At 41.2% G+C, this 19,019-nt stretch overlaps 2 protein-coding genes across 2 annotated transcripts in view; one reads left to right on the top strand and one right to left on the bottom strand.

Moving 5' to 3' along the window:
- The window catches only part of LOC146907810 (uncharacterized), a 38,652-nt gene that overhangs the window by 15,895 nt on the left and 3,738 nt on the right, over positions 1-19,019 (top strand). The window lies entirely within an intron of this gene.
- Positions 12,097-15,772, bottom strand: LOC146907811 (uncharacterized). Its single transcript, XM_085724913.1, has 2 exons — positions 13,337-15,772; positions 12,097-12,958 (listed from the first exon to the last, which is right to left on the bottom strand). The coding sequence occupies exons 1-2, from the start codon at positions 15,770-15,772 to the stop codon at positions 12,362-12,364; spliced, it is 3,033 nt and encodes a 1,010-aa protein (XP_085581039.1). The 3' UTR covers positions 12,097-12,361.

The following is a 19,019-nucleotide window of genomic DNA, read 5'->3' as shown; positions in this document are numbered from 1 at the left end:
AACTGGATTGGAAATTGAAATTGAATTGGATTAAATTGACATTGAAATTGGATTGAAGGTTGAACTTGAATTGAATTTGACAGTTGAAATTGAGATTGTGATTGGATTGAAATTGGAATTTGAGTGGAACTTGACAGTTGAAACTTGGAAATGCAATATGTATGTATGGTATAACAAGATTATTAAATGTATGAGCACATAAAATGCATGATTATGCATGTATGAATGCTTGAAATGCATGATTGGTTTGTAGTTTGACAGAGAAGTTTCACAAAGGCAGACAAAACGTTGGAAGATTGGGCACGTAGTGGCTCGTGCTGCAATATATTCACAGGGTAAAAAACCTCTTTGGAGAGACCGTCGTTGAGAGACGTATCGAAACCATGGCTGAGGGCAATAAACTTGTAGAGAAGGGAACCTTGGAAGATTCTTGGATACAGGTCGCCGCTGCTAGGCGTGTCAGTGCTGGGTAAACATTGGATATTCGCATCTGTGGTCAATGCTTTTCATTATTTTATTCTTTCATTCTTTCATTTTTCAATCCCATTTTTGCCTGAACCGCCCTTTCGGGTTTTCGACTCACCGGGGAATAAAATTCTTTTCGTTGCCCCATTTTTGCCTGAATTGCCTTCATAGGTTGTCAATCAGCGGGGTGCTCATTTTTGCCTAAGCCGCCCTTTCGGGTTTTCGACTTAGCGAGCTTTTCATTTGCATTTTTCAACTTTTTTCATTTTCATTCTGTTTTTTCATTCTTGCCATTGACCACAGATCACCCTGGGGAGTAACCTGCTTGTAACATGTATTGAAATAGACATTGACATTCATTTATTCATGCATGTTTCATTGAAATGTACCCTATTGCTCAGGTTTGCTTTCAAAATAGACAGAAAAAGATTTTTCAGTTTTCAAAAATGTTTGTTTCAGACATTGACATTATCAAAATGGAAAGGAAATATTTTGTATATAGCATTGAAAGTAGAAAGAAAAATAGAGTTTCAAACAATAGCACAGGCTCAAATTGATGTAGAAGAGTGAGAGTCAGCCAAAGGCATGACTTCACGGATTTACAAAGCTTGGAAAATGGTAATTTTATTGGTTGGTGATACATTGAACACGATGACCGCTATATTTCATAGAAATTTTGAATCCACATGTACAGAAGCTTCTGATGAAGGCGATCATTGACAGTTGTAGGTGCCCCAAGGAGTGATGGTGATTTGCCAGATATAGTTACTTGTCTTTTATTGTCAACCTCATTTTTGCATGAACCGCCCTTTCGGGTTTTCGGCTCATCGAGGCGCTCATTCTTGCCTGAGCTGCGTACAATCTCAGCGAGCTTTTTCATATTCATTTTTTTGTCCCTAACTTTTGCCTGGATCGCCCTTTTGGGTTTTCGATCCACCGGGAAGCGCATTTTTGCCTAGGCCGCCCTTTCGGGTTTTCGACCTACCACGCTGTTCTTTTCTTTTTAGACAAAGTATTTCTTGACTATATCGGCATTAACAGGATTTGGGAGTTCAACACCATCCATGTGTGTAAGAATCAAAGCACCACCAAAGAAAGCCTTCTTGACAACATAAGGTCCTTCATAATTAGGTGTCCACTTGCCCCTTGGGTCGGGTTGCTGACTTATCCTTCTTTTCAATAGAAGTTCGCCTTCCTTGAATTCTCTAGGTCGGACTTTCTTGTCAAAAGCATTCTTCATTCGCACTTGATACAACTGTCCATGAGCCATAGCATCCATGCGTTTCTCTTCAATCAGATTCAATTGATCATACCGGCTTTGACACCATTCAGCCTCAGTTAATTTTGCTTCCATGATCACTCGAAGAGATGGAATCTCCACTTCTAGAGGGAGAACTGCTTCCATACCATATACAAGAGAGAAAGGAGTTGCCCCGGTTGAACTGCGCACCGTAGTACGGTAACCATGCAAGGCAAAAGGTAGCATCTCATGCCAGTCTTTGTAAGTAGTGACCATCTTCTGAACAATCTTCTTGATGTTCTTGTTAGCGGCCTCAACTGTACCATTCATCTGAGGTCTATAAGGAGAAGAGTTGTGATGTTCGAATTTGAATTCTTCACATAAAGCTTGCATCATGCTGTTGTTCAGATTGGAACCATTGTCAGTGATGATCTTGTTGGGAACACCATATCGACAGATGATGTTATTCTTGATAAACTTGACAACCACTTGCTTGGTCACATTGGCATAGGAGGCAGCTTCAACCCACTTGGTGAAATAGTCAATTGCCACTAGGATGAAACGATGTCCGTTGGAAGCTTTTGGTTCGATTCTTCCGATCATGTCAATGCCCCCCACATAGAGAAAGGCCATGGGGAAGATATAACATTGAGAGCATGTGGAGGCACATGAATCTTGTCAGCATAGATTTGACATTTGTGGCATCTCTTAGCATGTTTGTGGCAATCACGCTCCATAGTTATCCAGTAATAGTCGGCTCTTAACAATTTCCTCGACATAGTGTGGCCCGAAGCATGGGTCCCAAAAGTACCATCATGTACATCATGCATCAATTTCTCAGCTTCTTGTTTGTCAACACATCTCAGCAAGACCAAGTCATAGTTCCTCTTGTATAGGATTTCTCCGTCTAGAAGGAATTTGCTAGCCCATCTTCTTAAAGTCTTTTTATCCCTGTTGGAAGCACCAGGTGGATATTCATGACTCTGCAAGAATTGTTTGATGTTGTAATACCAGGGCTTTTTATCATTCACATCTTCATCAGCCTGATCTGGTATATTTTCGATAGTAAACACATGAGCGGGTCTATCAAGACGTTGCACCTTGATCACAGGCACATCATTCCAATGATTGACACGAAACATGGAAGACAGAGTAGCAAGAGCATCAGCCATTTGGTTTTCATCCCGAGGGATATGGTGCAGCTCAACCTTTGTAAAGTACGTCAACAGACGTCTTGCATAGTCACGGTATGGGATCAGCTTCTCATGATGAGTCTCCCATTCACCCTTTATCTGATTAATAACAAGTGTAGAATCTCCATAGATGTCAAGGTGCTTAATCCTCAGATCAAGAGCTTCTTCAATGCCCAAGATGCATGCTTCATACTCAGCTATGTTGTTTGTGCATTCAAAAGTTATTCGAGCAGTGAAAGGAATGTGGTGCCCCTGCGGTGTTACAATGATGGCCCCAATTCCTTTACCATAAGCATTAACAGCACCATCAAACACCAATCCCCACTTGCTATTGGGATCTGGCCCTTCATTGATCAGTGGCTCTTCACAGTCTTTTGCTTTCAGATACATGATCTCTTCATCAGGGAAATCAAACTTAATTGGCTGGTAATCATCAAGAGGTTGACAAGCAAGATGCTCAGCAAGGACACTTCCTTTGATTGCTTTCTGAGCTTTGTATACAATATCATATTCAGACAACAACATTTGCCAACGTGCAATCTTTCCAGTAACAGCAGGCTTTTCAAAGATGTACTTGATTGGATCCATTCGGGATATCAACCAAGTTGTATGATTCACCATATAATGACGCAGGCGTTTGGCAGCCCAAGCTAAAGCACAACAAGTCTTTTCAAGCATTGTATACCGAGTCTCACAGCCGGTGAACTTCTTGCTCAGATAGTAGATAGCATGTTCTTTCTTACCAGTCTCATCTTGTTAACCGAGAACACAACCCACTGAATCATCTAACACTGACAGATACATAATCAAAGGCCTTCCTTCCACTGGCGGGACAAGGATAGGTGGTTCTAACAGGTATTCTTTAATGCTATCAAAAGCTTCCTGGCATTCATCATTCCATACAACAGGCTGATTCTTTCTGAGCAATTTGAAAATTGGTCCGCAGGTAGTAGTCATGTGAGATATGAATCTTGAAATATAATTCAGACGTCCGAGGAAACCTCTGACTTGCTTCTCAGTTTGAGGGGCTGGCATCTCTCTGATAGCTCGGACTTTGTCAGGATCAACTTCAATGCCTCTTTGACTGACAATGAAGCCTAGCAACTTTCCAGATCTTACACCAAATGTACACTTGTTAGGATTCAACCGTAGCTTGTACTTTCTCAGTCTTTTCAAACATCTTTTTCAAATACACAACGTGCTGCTCTTCATCACTTGACTTCACAATCATATCATCAACATATACTTCAATCTCTTTGTGAATCATATCATGAAACAGGGTAGTCATATCCCTTTGGTAGGTAGCACCAGCATTTATCAAGCCAAACGGCATCACTTTATAACAGAATGTTCCCCACGGAGTGATGAAGGACGTCTTTTCTCTATCTTCAGGTGACATTCGTATCTGATTATAACCAGAGAAACCATCCATGAAAGAGAACACTTTGGATTGAGCAGTACTGTCAACAAGCACATCGATATGAGGCAATGGGAAGTTATCTTTTGGACTGGCTTTATTCAAATCTCTGTAATCAACACACATTCGAACTTTCCCATCTTTCTTTGGCACCGGTACGATGTTGGCAATCCACTCAGGATATTCAGCTGTCATGAGAAAACCCGCATCAATTTGCTTTTGCACCTCAGCCTTGATCTTAAGAGCCATGTCTGGACGAGACCTTCTCAATTTCTGTTTGACAGGAGGACATTCAGGTCTTGTCGGTATCCGATGTTCCACAATCTTGGGATCTAGACCCGGCATATCTTCATAGGACCATGCAAAGACATCTGGATAATCATGGAGAAGCTGAGTGATCTTCTTTTTCACTTCTGACTCAAGTGCAGCACCAATCTTGATCTCTCGCTTGTTTTCTTCAGTACCCAGGTTGATAAGTTCAATCTCTTCCTGGTGAGGCTGAATGGCTCTTCTTTCTTGCTCAAGCAATCGAGTGATCTCATACGGTATCTCTTCATCATCCTCCTCATCTTCAGCTTCATATACAGGGAATTCAAAATTTGGAGGAACCATAGGGTCACTGTGTTCAACGGGTTTATTGTGGTTCAATCTGCATAATATGATTGGGATGTTTTTAGAAAAAAATGTTTTTTCATGCAGATTTTTGAAATTAATAAGAAAATACAGATGTTTTGGTTTTTTCTGGCATTACCATTATTTCCAAGAAAAAGGCACTAAAAAGTAAAAAACAAAGAGTCGCGAGAAAAACGACAACTTTTATTGATAACGGCAATGCCGAAACAAACATGCTCTTACAATGATATCACTTTCTCCTTGGGCAGAGCGAAAGGATTGTTATTTTGAAAACAAAAAAGCATGAGCAACAAGACACATTACATGGAAGCATGCATGACTAAAGGAACATCAATGGCCTCCCAATTTCTCACAGTGCCTCCTGGTACAACAAATGTAGGCACCTGACTACTCTCAGCAGCATCTTCAGCAATAGCATTGATAAACCCAGCACTGTAGAAAGTTCCTGTTGAAAGCCTGAGGTCGGGGAGAATCCAAGGCCCTCTCTACGCTTGTTTTCTAGAATCTGAATCACTTTGCCCCAGCCGGCAGCTTGCCCTTCTTGAACAGCCTTCTGGGCGTCTTTCAATGAGGCCTGATGGCGTATTTCGCAAGTGTACGAAACCGTTCAAGTAGTAAAGTTAAAACGGTAAGACCGAGTGTCGAACTCGAGGATCGCATTATACTATCGAATTGTATTTAAGACTTAATTGAACAAAAAGGTACGAGATTTGTTTTTAGTGCAATAATGAAAATAACGGAAAGTAAAGTGATTAAGATTAATTGGAGAAAGATGCTAGGGATGAATTTCACTAGATGACCATGAAAATCTAATAACTTAGTCTCAACTATAGAATCGACTCATATGATTGTTACCGAATTATCTAATTTATTCTTTCCCTAATTCCTTAGTGACAAAAACTTTAAACCTAAACTAAAGACCTAATTCCTTAGTGAATTTGAAGATTAGGGTTAAGCATTAACGAACAAGAATTCTCTTAATGATTCCAAGGGTTTGTATCTATTCCTAGATTACAAAGGCAAGGATCTCTTATTTCAAAGCGTTTATCAATTCCACTCCCGTATCACAAAATAAACCGTAAATCAATTTAAAGGCGGCCGACACAATAAAAAGCATTAAGAACGGAAATAAGAGAAACAATCATGTGAATTTCAATCAATAAAATAAACTAAGTCATAACAAACATGTTCATCTAGGTCTATTCATCCCCAACAAAGGAGGGTTTAGTTACACATAATTGAGCAATAAACAAAAGAAGAAGAATTACAAGATGAATTCATGAATAAACCTTGTTAAAACTCCTTCAATGGTGTTCCAAGATGCTCCAAATCGCTCTCCTATGTGTTTCTAGGTCTTTTTGATCTCCAAAAATCGTATCTCTAATTCTGAAAACGAGTCCTCTTTAAATAGTGCTGTCAAAAATCGGTGTCCGAACCCCCAAAATCGGTGGCCGAACACCCTTCAATAATCAAAACGTGTGCCAGCTATGCGCAAAATCGGTGGCCGAAATATACAAATCGGTGACCGAAATGTCCAGTGATGAGAGCATGAAAATCAGCAGCAAAATCGGTTACTGATGCTTAATTTCGGTAACCGATTTCTGACTTCTCTGAAACCTTCCCTTTTGCTCTTTTGTGGCTCTTAGTTCCAGAGTTACAGTGAAAATGATCCAAAATGTCATCAAAAAAGCCTAGGAAAACTAAGATGACAAGGTGTCATCACAACCCCAAACTTGAACTATTCCTTGTCCTCAAGGAATTTACTTGCAACAGTGACAAATGACAGTGAAATAACAGGTACCTGATGAAATGATAGTGCCCAAAAGTTCAATCTCCCTCTAGCTAAAGATGAGCTAGTTTGACTTGTTCGCATCCACCAATTCACAACTCCACGCACAAATTATGAAATAGGGTTCTACCAGTCGACATGCATGTCTACATATTACCATATGCTTGAAAAATTTCTAAACATCAATCAAAGTCAAAGTCATTACACACTTTTGAGGTCTTTAGGGTTGTAACGGGGCTTAGGTAAAAGGTGGGATATATTTGGATAAGTAGGCTACACAAAATTTGAGTTAGGCATTCCTACAAGTGATAAACAAAATTCAATCCCCCAATTCCCAAAATTTTAGGTACCTAGAGAACATTTTCAAAACTTGGGACACTTCGAGTTTGAAGTTTACTCGGATATAGCATTGTGTGTCCCTTTTTCACTTTTCATTCTTTTTCTTTTCATTTTTTTTTTTCAAAGTTTTTGATACACCATTTTGTGTGTATTTTTCATTCTTTTTCTTTCTTTCTTGTTCTCTAGTACCCCACCCCAAACTTATTGGGTTGCAAATTCCAAAGGCAACCCCAAACTTATCATTTAGCAACATCCTACATAGCCTACCTCAAAAATAAAATTTTCGGGTAAATCATCCTAAAAGGCTCTAGGCTTAATTTGTAGTTTGTCACCGAACAAAAAGTTCTACACCTACCGGCTCAAATGGGCTTAAAAATGGATAAATCAAAACAAAGTAGGGTAGGCTTCAAAAAGGCTCACAGGACCAAGCACTTTTGCCTCAGTGTGTAAATGAAAAAGACCAATCAACAGTAGAGAAACAATGCAAGTTCTAGAAATGTAGTTGCATGGAAATCTAATCTATCATATAAGTAAATTGAAAAACAAAGTTTGGCAATGAACCTTATGGCTGAGATTTCTGGGAGTTGTGACTACCTAGCAACGCCGTACACTTCGCCTTTGAAAAACCAAGTCACTCCTCCTTTTTGAACTTTCAGAGTACCATTTCATCAAATCACTGTTACTAAACTGGTATAGGTCACCTGAAACAAACAGATTCATTGATAATAAACAAGTTCAAGAACAAGTACAAAAAAAAGAAACTACTCAAGATCAAATGAAAATACAACTGAAACAAAGTACTGAATCTAATAACAAAAACATAAATACTGAAAAACAAGATAAAATGCTTGAGCTAGACAAGGTGCCCAAGTCAATGTGATCCTCCTGCTCCTGACGACCCTCCTGGTCCAGATGGTGGGAATGGATAGTAATGTGGATGCTCCTCGGTATTAGGCTGCTCAGCCTGAATCCGGTAGTACTCCTCTCTGATGCTAGCCTCTCTGGCGGCTCCCCTCGCCCTCTCCTCAGCAAAGTACCTCTCCATGTCCTCGGGGCTCGCAAATCTCTGATATGCATTAGTCATGGCATCAGGACCACTACGATATGCATCAGCTGCAATAATAAACTCTTCATGGAAGGCTGGTGGTGGCATCCGATCTCGGGAGGAGATATCCATGGCCCAGTTGGCCATAGAATAAGTGTAGTGTGCAAAATGAGGAGGGATGTATCCCTGCTGCTGCTGCATCATAGCTGGCTGCACCTGAGGCATCTGCGGTATCTGGTGTGCCTGATCCTCCTCCATCATCTGAGGCTGACCCTGCTGCTCCCTTTGTCGCGCGAGTTCACGCTCAAACTTCTCTTGCTCTTTCTCATATTTTACCATGGTCTTGTCTGAAATTGGAAGCTGAGATGTGAGATAGATATCAGTAGGTTCTGAAGGAACCTATGCCTCCTGGCAGAGAGCGTTAATCAAACAACAATGACCAGCAGTGGACCCAGTGGTGTTGATGAGGTCCTTCAAACTCGCATACATCAACCTGGCAACATCAATGTCATCATCAGAAAGCACAGCCTGCAAAATATAAAAGCGAGCACGGGTCATCTCAGCCTTAGCGGATGTCCGCTCAATAGTGGTCAGAAGAAAGTTCGACCAAGCCTTGAATATTGGCAATAAATCCACTACATCAATCCGCTGTGGTACTCCGCCCCTTCCTTTCCAACCAGCCCCTTCTCGAACAAGACCAGCAAGTAACCCAGCCCAATAATCAGCATTTCTCTCCCCTCCTCCAGACTCCTTCCTCCGCTCAATAACACCGCACTCGTCCGGCCTAGTAAGCCCCAACACCCTAGCAATATCATCAGAACTGTACCCCACCCTCTTGCCTCGAACTTTAGCATGTCTACTCGTTTCTCCCGCAGCAAATGCATTAGACAAAAATTCCAAAGCGATGGTCTTGTTGCTTTCACCGGTCACCATATTCACAATACCGTGCCAACCCTTCTGCTCAATTTTCTCAGCAAAAATAGGATACCTCGTGAGTGACCCAAAATCAAATCCCCGCTCCTTAGTAAACGTGCTCCCCTTAATTTCCTGGTATCGTTTCTCCGCCGTCTCAGAGACAAACCGTCGGTAAGGTGGTGGGTTAATGGGTTGTGGTTGGGATGGAGGGTTTGGTGGTGGTGGTTGAGAGGAGGAGGACTCTTTTCCTTTCCTCTTTCGTGTGGGTGGTGGTGGTGGTTGACCTTGGTTTCTAGTTTGGGCCATGGGTGTGTTGAGATTGAATGAAAGTTGATGAGAATTAGAAAGTTAGGTCTTGGATGGAATTTGGGGGTAAAGTTAGGGTTTGATGAAATTGAATGGAATGTGGGTTGAATTTGTTGTGGAAGAGCTTATGGGTGAGAATGTTGGTAATGATTTGTGATGGCTTTGTGGTTTATGTATGATTTGTGAAGGTTTAGGAAGAATGGGTAGTGGTATTTGTGAGGTTGGAGATGAAGATTGTGAGTTTGTGAATGTGTTTGAAGGTTAGAAAATAATGGGTAATGGTGTTGGGAGGTTAGGGATGAAGATTGGTGAAGTTTAGAGATGGTGGGTGAAGAGAAAAATGGAGGTTTGTGGTTTTGTGTTGTTGTTAATGATGAAGATGAAGATGGGGATGGTGATTTGCGGTTCCTATGGTGGTTGGGTAACAAAACACTAGTGTTGAGAGTTGGAGAAAGAAAGAAAGAATGAAGGATGGGTATTGAAAAGGAGCCAATCGGCTACCGATTGAAGTGAATCGGCTACCGATGGTGTGTTGGGCGAGTTGGCCTTGTTCCAAATCGGCCACCGATGTTGTGAAATCGGCCGCCGAAAAATCCAGGAAGGAAACTCTTTTTGGTGCTTCAGAAATCGGACACCGATGGGTTTGGATCGGCCACCGATTTTAAGCCCTCTTTCTTTTTTTTTTTTTTTTTTTACAGAAAGTAGAAAATCGGTCACCGATTTATTCAAATCAGCTACCGATTTTTCCAGACTTGAAAAATATTTTTGGTGTCAAAAATTGGTCATCGGTTGTGAAAAACGACTACCAATTTTTGACATTTTCAAAAGGGAATTTCTGAATTTTTTGTGTGGGACTTAAAATCTGTAGTGCCCACATTTTTCACAAAATAAATGCAAAGATAACGAAAAGAAAAATATACCTACGATGGGTTGCCTCCCATCAAGCGCTGGTTTAACGTCCTAAGCTTGACGGTCCACTTTTCTTTCTTCAAGTGGGTTGTAACGAGATGGACTCCCTTGAACGCTCTGACTCTCCCCCATAGTATGGTTTGAGTCTTTGTCCATTGACCTTGAAGGTCTTGTCAGAATCTAGATGTTGTATCTCAATAGCACCGTACGGATAAACTTTCGCCACTTTGAATGGCCCGGACCACCTCGATTTCAGCTTCCCAGGGAACAACCTCAACCTGGAATTAAAAAGTAAAACAAGTTGCCCTTCTCTAAACTCCCTAATTTGAATCTTTTTGTCATGCCATTTCTTTGTTTTTTCTTTATAAATTTTGGCATTCTCGTAGGCATAGTTCCGGAATTCATCCAACTCATGGAGTTGAAGAATTCTAGACTCACCTGCTTTAAAAAGATCAAAATTAAGGAGCTTAGTTGCCCACAAAGCCTTGTGTTCGAGCTCTAAGGGCAAATGACAAGATTTTCCATAAACAATTTGAAAAGGGGACATACCTATCGGTGTTTTGAAGGCAGTCCTATATGCCCATAAGGCATCATCAAGCTTAAGAGACCAATCCTTTCGGGACGAGTTCACAGTTTTTTCTAAAATTTGCTTGATTTGCCTATTGGACACTTCTACTTGTCCACTAGTCTGAGGATGATAGGGTGTGGCAATCCGATGATGCACATTGTACTTTTTCAACAGCGCCTCCATCTTTCGATTGAGGAAGTGGGTGCCTTCATCACTAATTAAAGCTCTAGGAACCCCAAAGCGTGAAAAAATGTTTTTCTTGAGGAAGGCCACCACTACTTGAGCATCATTGGTTTGCGTGGCTATAGCTTCTACCCACTTAGAAACGTAGTCCACTGCCACCAAAATGTACATCTTTGAGTATGAGGACGGGAATGGTCCCATGAAATCAATTCCCCACACATCAAAGATTTCCACTTCTAACACAGGATTTTGTGGCATCTCGTTTCTTTTTGAAATATTTCCTGTGTGTTGGCAGCGGTCACATTTCTGAACATAGGTGAAAGCATCTTTAAAAAGAGTAGGCCAAAACAGGCCTGACTGAAGGACCTTTGCAGCAGTCATATCCCCACTAAAGTGTCCCCCATAGCTGGAGTCATGGCAGTGCCACAACACCTTTTCTTGTTCATCTTCGGGGACACATCTTCTTAACAAACCATCAACCCCCCTTTTGTACAAAAATGGTTCATCCCACACATATGACTTGCAGTCATGTAGGAATTTCTTACGTTGTTGGGAGTTAAAGTCAAGAGGAATAATCTTACCCACCATGTAGTTCGCAAAGTCCGCAAACCACGGCACCATCGTAAAAGCTAAGATGTGCTCATCAGCAAAGAGGTCCTTGATAGGCCTCTCCTCCTCTGTTTCATCCATCTTCTCCAGGCGAGAAAGATGGTCAGCCACCGTGTTCTCCGATCCTTTCTTGTCACGGATCTCTAAATCAAATTCCTGCAACAACAGTATCCACCTAAGAAGCCTTGGCTTAGATTCCTGCTTAGAAAACAAATACCTTAGTGCAGCATGGTCAGTGTAAACAATGACTTTAGACCCTAACAAGTAAGATCTAAATTTATCAAAAGCATAAACAACAGCCAAAAGTTCTTTTTCAGTGGTAGCATAGTTAAGTTGTGCTGGATTCAAAACATGGCTGGCATAATAGATAACATGTAACAACTTATCTTTTCTTTGACCAAGTACTGCCCCAACAGCTATGTCACTTGCATCACACATAATTTCAAAAGGTAGTGACCAATCAGTTGCAATGACAATAGGGGCAGTAATCAATTTTTGCTTCAAAGTATTAAAAGCATTCAGACACTCATCATTGAATTGGAAAGGAATGTCTTTGACAAGCAGGTTAGTAAGGGGTTTTGCTATTTTTGAAAAATCTTTGATAAACCTCCTATAAAAACCTGCATGGCCTAAAAAGCTTCGAATGCCTTTCTCATTAGTGGGAGGAGGAAGTTTTTCAATTACTTCAATTTTAGCTTGGTCAACCTCTATCCCCTTGTGGGAGATTCGGTGACCCAAAACAATTCCCTCTCACACCATGAAATGGCATTTTTCCCAGTTTAGGACTAAATTAGCTTTTTGACATCTTTCCAATACAAGAGATAAATTATGCAAACAATGATCAAAAGAAGAGCCAAAGACAGAAAAATCATCCATAAAGACTTCGATATGTTTTTCAAGCATATCGGAGAATATGGACATGACACACCTTTGAAACGTGGCAGGGGCATTGCATAGCCCAAATGGCATCCTCCTGTAAGCAAATATCCCATAAGGACATGTGAAAGCAGTTTTCTCTTGATCTTCAGGTGCCACCGCAATCTGATTATAACCAGAGTACCCGTCCAAGAAACAGTAGTATTCATGACCTGCTAACCTCTCTAACATTTGATCAATGAAAGGTAGTGGGAAGTGATCCTTCCTTGTTGCGGTATTCAGCCTCCTATAGTCAATACAAACTCTCCACCCGGTGACTGTACGTGTTGGGATCAGCTCATTCTTCTCATTTGTAACCACGGTAGTCCCACCCTTTTTAGGAACAACTTGGACGGGACTCACCCACGAACTGTCTGAAATGGGATAGATGATACCAGCTTCAAGTAACTTCACCACCTCCTTTCTAATCACCTCTTTCATGGCTGGATTTAGTCTTCGTTGTGGCTGCACCACCGGCTTGAAATTATCTTCCATCAGAATTTTATGCATGCAAAAAGTAGGACTAATACCCTTCAAATCATCGATGGACCAACCCAGAGCACCCTTGTACATTCTAAGCACCCTTAACAATTTTTCTTCTTCAAGTTTGCTCAAGTTGGAACTAATAATGGCTGGGTACTTCTCTTTCTCACCAAGGAACACACACTTCAAGTGAGAAGGTAATTGTTTGAGTTCAACTACCGGTGCTTCCTTTGATTTCTCCACAACTTCGTCTTGAGGATGAAGTTCCTCCCACCTAGTAGGGGTGCGACGGTTGTGGGATGGAGAAGCCTCCAACATAGCTAAGACTTCACCTTCTTTAGGATCCTCACTTTCTTGTGCAATTTCCGGTGGCAAGCTTAAGACTCTTTCAAGTGGTAGGGCTGATATCTCTTTTTGGAGTTTTTCTTTCACAAAGGATTTGATCATGTCGACCCTATAGCATTTTTCTTCTTCGGGGTGCTTCATAGCTTTAAGAACATTCAACTTCACCACCTCATCAAAGAATTTCAAAGTTAAAGTGCCATCTTCCATGTCAATTAAACACCTTCCGGTTTGCAAGAACGGTCTTCCTAGTATCAAAGGAATATCATCATCTTCTTCCATCTCAAGAACAACAAAATCTACCGGGAAGATGAATTTATCAACTTTCACAAGAACATCTTCAACTATGCCATAGGGAAATTTGTAGGACTTATCTGCAAACTGTAGAGTCATCCTTGTGTCTCTTACTCTTCCAATGCCTAACTTCTTATAAATAGACAAAGGCATCAAGCTTACACTAGCTCCAAGATCAATCAACGCCTTCTTAAAAGTTCTATCCCCAATGGTACAAGGAATGGTAACACTACCAGGATCTTTCAGCTTCCTTGGGATTTTTCTTTGTAGAACAGCACTACATTGCTCGGTGAGCATCACATCTTCATCATCAATTGTTCTCTTTCTTGAAAGAATGTCCTTCATGAATTTTGCATATGAAGGCATTTGTTGAATAGCTTCAGCAAAAGGAATGTTGATTTGCAGCTTCTTGAACATCTCAATGAACTTTGCAAAGCACTTTTCATCTTTTTCTTTCTTCACCCTTTGAGGATAAGGCAGCTTGATTTGTGGCTTTGGAGCCTCATCTTTCTTTTTCTTCTCAGGCTCTCCAACAACTTGAGTAACACCAGAATCACGCACTTCAACCTCCACTTCAATTAGTTCAGGAGGCGAGTCACCTCCATCATGTTTAGCTTGAGATGATAGTGATTCATCCTTCTTCATGCTTCTTGTGGTAACCATGTTCACATTTTCATGATCCCTTGGATTGATAACAGTGTTGCTTGGAAGGGTTCCTGGAGCTCTTTGAGTGAGTTGTTGAGCAATTTGCCCAACTTGAGTTTCAAGATTTTTGATCGAAGCCCTTGTATTCTTTTGAGCCTCTCTGGTTTCTTGAGCTAAGGAATTCATGTTGGTAGCCATTGCTTCAATTGCTAACTCCCAATCCGCCTTCTTTGGAGCTTGGTTTGATGGACCTCCTTGATAACCCCCTTGCTGTTGATTTTGAGAACCACCTTGTTGATTTTTCCATGAGAAATTTGGATGGTTCCTCCAGCCTGGATTATATGTATTTGCAAAAGGGTTATTTCTAACCTGGTTCCCTTGACTGCTGAGGTAGTTCACCATCTCCACTTGGGTTGCATCCATGGGCACATCACAATGCATAGTGAAATGAGGGCCAGCACACCAATCACATTTGACAGTGTTCATTTGATTCACCGAGGCAACTTGGGGTTGAGTTAAGTCAAGTGCTGCCATCTTCTTTGATACTTCAGCAGCTACTGCATCTTGAATCTGCTTACCAGTTAGTATGCTTTGAGCATTTTTGAGCTCAAGTTGATTCAGATCTATGAGTCCTCCCCTTGTACCACCAGTTCTATCATACATCTCCATTTGTTCATTAAGTGCAACAGCTTCAATGACCTTGATTATTTGAGAGGCGGTTTTGAAATTTATGGAACCACCAGAAGCTGTATCAAGAACTTGTCTAGTAGCCAAACGTAGACCATTACAGAATATCTGCATCTGAACAGTAGTATCAAAGTTGTGCTCGGGACATGCTGATAGTAGCTTCTTGTATCTTTTATAAGCTTCTCCCAAGGACTCTCCCTCTTTCTGTTGGAAACTGGAAATGTCTTGTCGCCTTCTCACAAACAGGGCTGTAGGAAAGAATTGCTCCAAGAACTTGTCTTCCATCTCATTCCAAGTTGTTATGCTACCAGCAGGTAAGGAATCAAACCACTCATAAGCGTCATCAGTCAAAGTAAACGGAAAAAGTCTCAACCGTTTGGCTTCTTCAGAGTGCCCTTTCACTTTTGCTGTCTCACAGAGTATCAAGAAACTCTTCAAGTGCTTGTTGGCATCTTCATTGTACTTTCCAGCATACTGATTCTCTTTCAACTCCCGCAATAGACCGGGATTGATCTCAAACTTGTCCACCGTTACAGGCTGATTAGTAATGGTCAACCTGTTTCGGTTTCTGTCACGGGCTCCATAGTCTCCAAGAAGTCTTTCTGCAGGTGGTGGCGGTGGTGGTTGTTGTCCCTCCGCCATCTCTCCGTCTAACTGCTCGTCCGTGTCAACCTCTACTTCGCTAGTCCCTTCCTTTTCTCGAAGTTTTCTGAGTTTTGTTTCTTTCCGGATTGCTCGGCAGTACTTTTCAACTTCTGGAATAAAGGTAAGTTCAGCTGAGGGCTGGCCTCGCATACAAGGTTAGACAATGAGTGAGTAATAATTTTAAAAACAAAAATAAAAACAATAATTTTGTTGCAGAGCAAAAAATTTCAATTAAGAAAATAAAATTCAACAGTGATTTGGCAATCCCCGGCAACGGCGCCAAAAACTTGATGGCGTATTTCGCAAGTGTACGAAACCGTTCAAGTAGTAAAGTTAAAACGGTAAGACCGAGTGTCGAACTCGAGGATCGCGTTATACTATCGAATTGTATTTAAGACTTAATTGAACAAAAAGGTACGAGATTTGTTTTTAGTGCAATAATGAAAATAACGGAAAGTAAAGTGATTAAGATTAATTGGAGAAAGATGCTAGGGATGAATTTCAATAGATGACCATGAAAAGCTAATAACTTAGTCTCAACTATTGAATCGACTCATATGATTGTTACCGAATTATCTAATTTATTCTTGCCCTAATTCCTTAGTGACAAAAACTTTAAACCTAAACTAAAGACCTAATTCCTTAGTGAATTTGAAGATTAGGGTTAAGCATTAACGAACAAGAATTCTCTTAATGATTCCAAGGGTTTGTATCTATTCCTAGATTACAAAGGCAAGGATCTCTTATTTCAAAGCGTTTATCAATTCCACTCCCGTATCACAAAATAAACCGTAAATCAATTTAAAGGCGGCCGACACAATAAAAAGCATTAAGAACGGAAATAAGAGAAACAATCATGTGAATTTCAATCAATAAAATAAACTAAGTCATAACAAACATGTTCATCTAGGTCTATTCATCCCCAACAAAGGAGGGTTTAGTTACACATAATTGAGCAATAAACAAAAGAAGAAGAATTACAAGATGAATTCATGAATAAACCTTGTTAAAACTCCTTCAATGGTGTTCCAAGATGCTCCAAATCGCTCTCCTATGTGTTTCTAGGTCTTTTTGATCTCCAAAAATCGTATCTCTAATTCTGAAAACGAGTCCTCTTTAAATAGTGCTGTCAAAAATCGGTGTCCGAACCCCCAAAATCGGTGGCCGAACACCCTTCAATAATCAAAACGTGTGCCAGCTATGCGCAAAATCGGTGGCCGAAATATACAAATCGGTGACCGAAATGTCCAGTGATGAGAGCATGAAAATCAGCAGCAAAATCGGTTACTGATGCTTAATTTCGGTAACCGATTTCTGACTTCTCTGAAACCTTCCCTTTTGCTCTTTTGTGGCTCTTAGTTCCAGAGTTACAGTGAAAATGATCCAAAATGTCATCAAAAAGCCTAGGAAAACTAAGATGACAAGGTGTCATCAAGGCCATAGCAGTACCAGCTTTTCGAAGCTCCGCGCCTTCAACAGTCAAGCCTTGAAATGACGTCCCTTCAGCGGACCCGTTCCTCATGAACTTGAGTTTCTGATGCAAAGTAGAAGTTACTGCTCCAGCGTCGTGAATCCACGGTCTTCCGAGGTGACAACTGTAAGAAGCATTGATGTCCATGACCTGGAAAGTGACCTGGAATGTCTCAGGACCAATGGTAATTGGTAAATCTACCTCCCCAAGAACGTCCTTGCGAGATCCGTCGAAAGCCTTAACCAAATAGCTACTTCCCCTCAGAGAAATTCCATGATGACTCAATTGTCTTAGCGTAGACTCGGGCATTACATTCAAGGATGATCCAGTGTCCACCAACACATTGGATATCATGTCAGACTTGCAATGTACTGAGATATGCAAAGCTAAATTGTGGTGTTTCCCTGCTTCAGGGAGCTCATCGTCACCGATCCCCAAGTTATTGCAAGCAGTAATGTTACCCACTATTCCATCGAACTGGTCCACAGAGACTTCATGGTCAACATAAGCCTGTTCCAGTACTTTTATCAACACTTTCCTATGAGCCTCTGAGCTTAGGAGCAGAGACAAGATGGATATTTTTGACGGAGTTTGCAGCAGCTGGTCAACAATCTTATAATCGCTCTTCTTGATGAGCCTCAAAACCTCGTCCAGATTAGACTCTTTAATGGGCTGGCCCGAGGGGCTGGCATTCTCTTCCCCAAGGTTAGCCATGTTTCTTCTCCTGTACAATCTTGTTTGATGAATTCTAGCCGGTTGGTAAACCTTACGAGCACGAGCCACCTTTCAGACTGCGGCGGAAAAACCAGGAGACAATGAGCACGGGAAGCCATTTGTGACCGATGAATGATGCATATGATGCGTGATATGCAAATGCAAAAAGACTCTTTTTTTGTCAGAAGACTTGTCAAAGTGGTTGTGAACATCACGGAGAAACACGGTTTTATTTGAAGATCTTGAGCAAAACTAGAAGTTTAGTTGAGATGGTATCACTTGGTGTTCACATCCGTGATGTTCAAAAGATGACTTGTCTAAGTCCTCCGATAAATGCATGAAAAAAAGTTTATGCATGTATGTATGTATGCATGAATGCATGATTATGTTCAAGTACGGAGAAAACATGGTGGGTTGAGATTCAAAGTCAAGGAGTCATGGGTGGACACGGTGTCCGGTGAAACTAGGGCTTTGGATGATAGTAACCGGGTTCTAAAAAGTTCCCAAGTTGCAACCTCTCCGACGTATATCACGGTGTCACGAGACAAACACTCGCTCCATGATTATGCGTAAGAAGGTCTAACTTGAGTGTAGTATCGCGTGACGACTAAAACTCGAGACAACACTCGGTTTAGCCTCTGCACTACGTCCTAGAAAATGGCCATGGATGGGTTCGGTTATCTACGGTTCATAGCGTCATAGAACAATTGGAAGCAAAGTGCCTAAACGCGACAACACGCGCCGACAACATCACCCCCAAAATGCCTCAGCTATGTGGGATTGATCGCATAATCCAAAACACGGGGCAACCCCCGGAATGAATTGTCGATTATATCCCTCCTAAATCCTAAGTTCACTCAGCCCGGGTGCAGGACTTTTGATATTCTCACCCCACACGTTTGCAAGAATTTAAACATTTATTCACATAGGAAAGCAAGTAAAAGAAACAAGTAAAAACGGAAGCGCAAGCGTGGAAATAAAGACTAGGCGTAACTCTCGAATCTCCCCAGTGAAGTCGCCAGCTGTTTTATCTTGGTTTTTCGGGTGTCAAACATTGATTACGTTTGAACCTTTTTAACCGGTGATATCTCATTTTTTCTTGGGAAGAGAAAAAGTAAGCAAAACCCTTTGAGAATCAAGGTCCGGGAGTTGTTTTCGCTACGGGAAGGTGTTAGGCACCCATAACGACTATAGTAACCTATAGGAACCGTC

The sequence above is a fragment of the Medicago sativa genome, chromosome 7 (assembly GCF_051527215.1).
Source record: "Medicago sativa cultivar Bolivia chromosome 7, Bolivia_mono, whole genome shotgun sequence".
NCBI lineage: Eukaryota > Viridiplantae > Streptophyta > Magnoliopsida > Fabales > Fabaceae > Medicago > Medicago sativa.
Note: the sequence above shows the minus strand (reverse complement) of the source record. Positions and strands in the feature narration are given on the sequence as shown.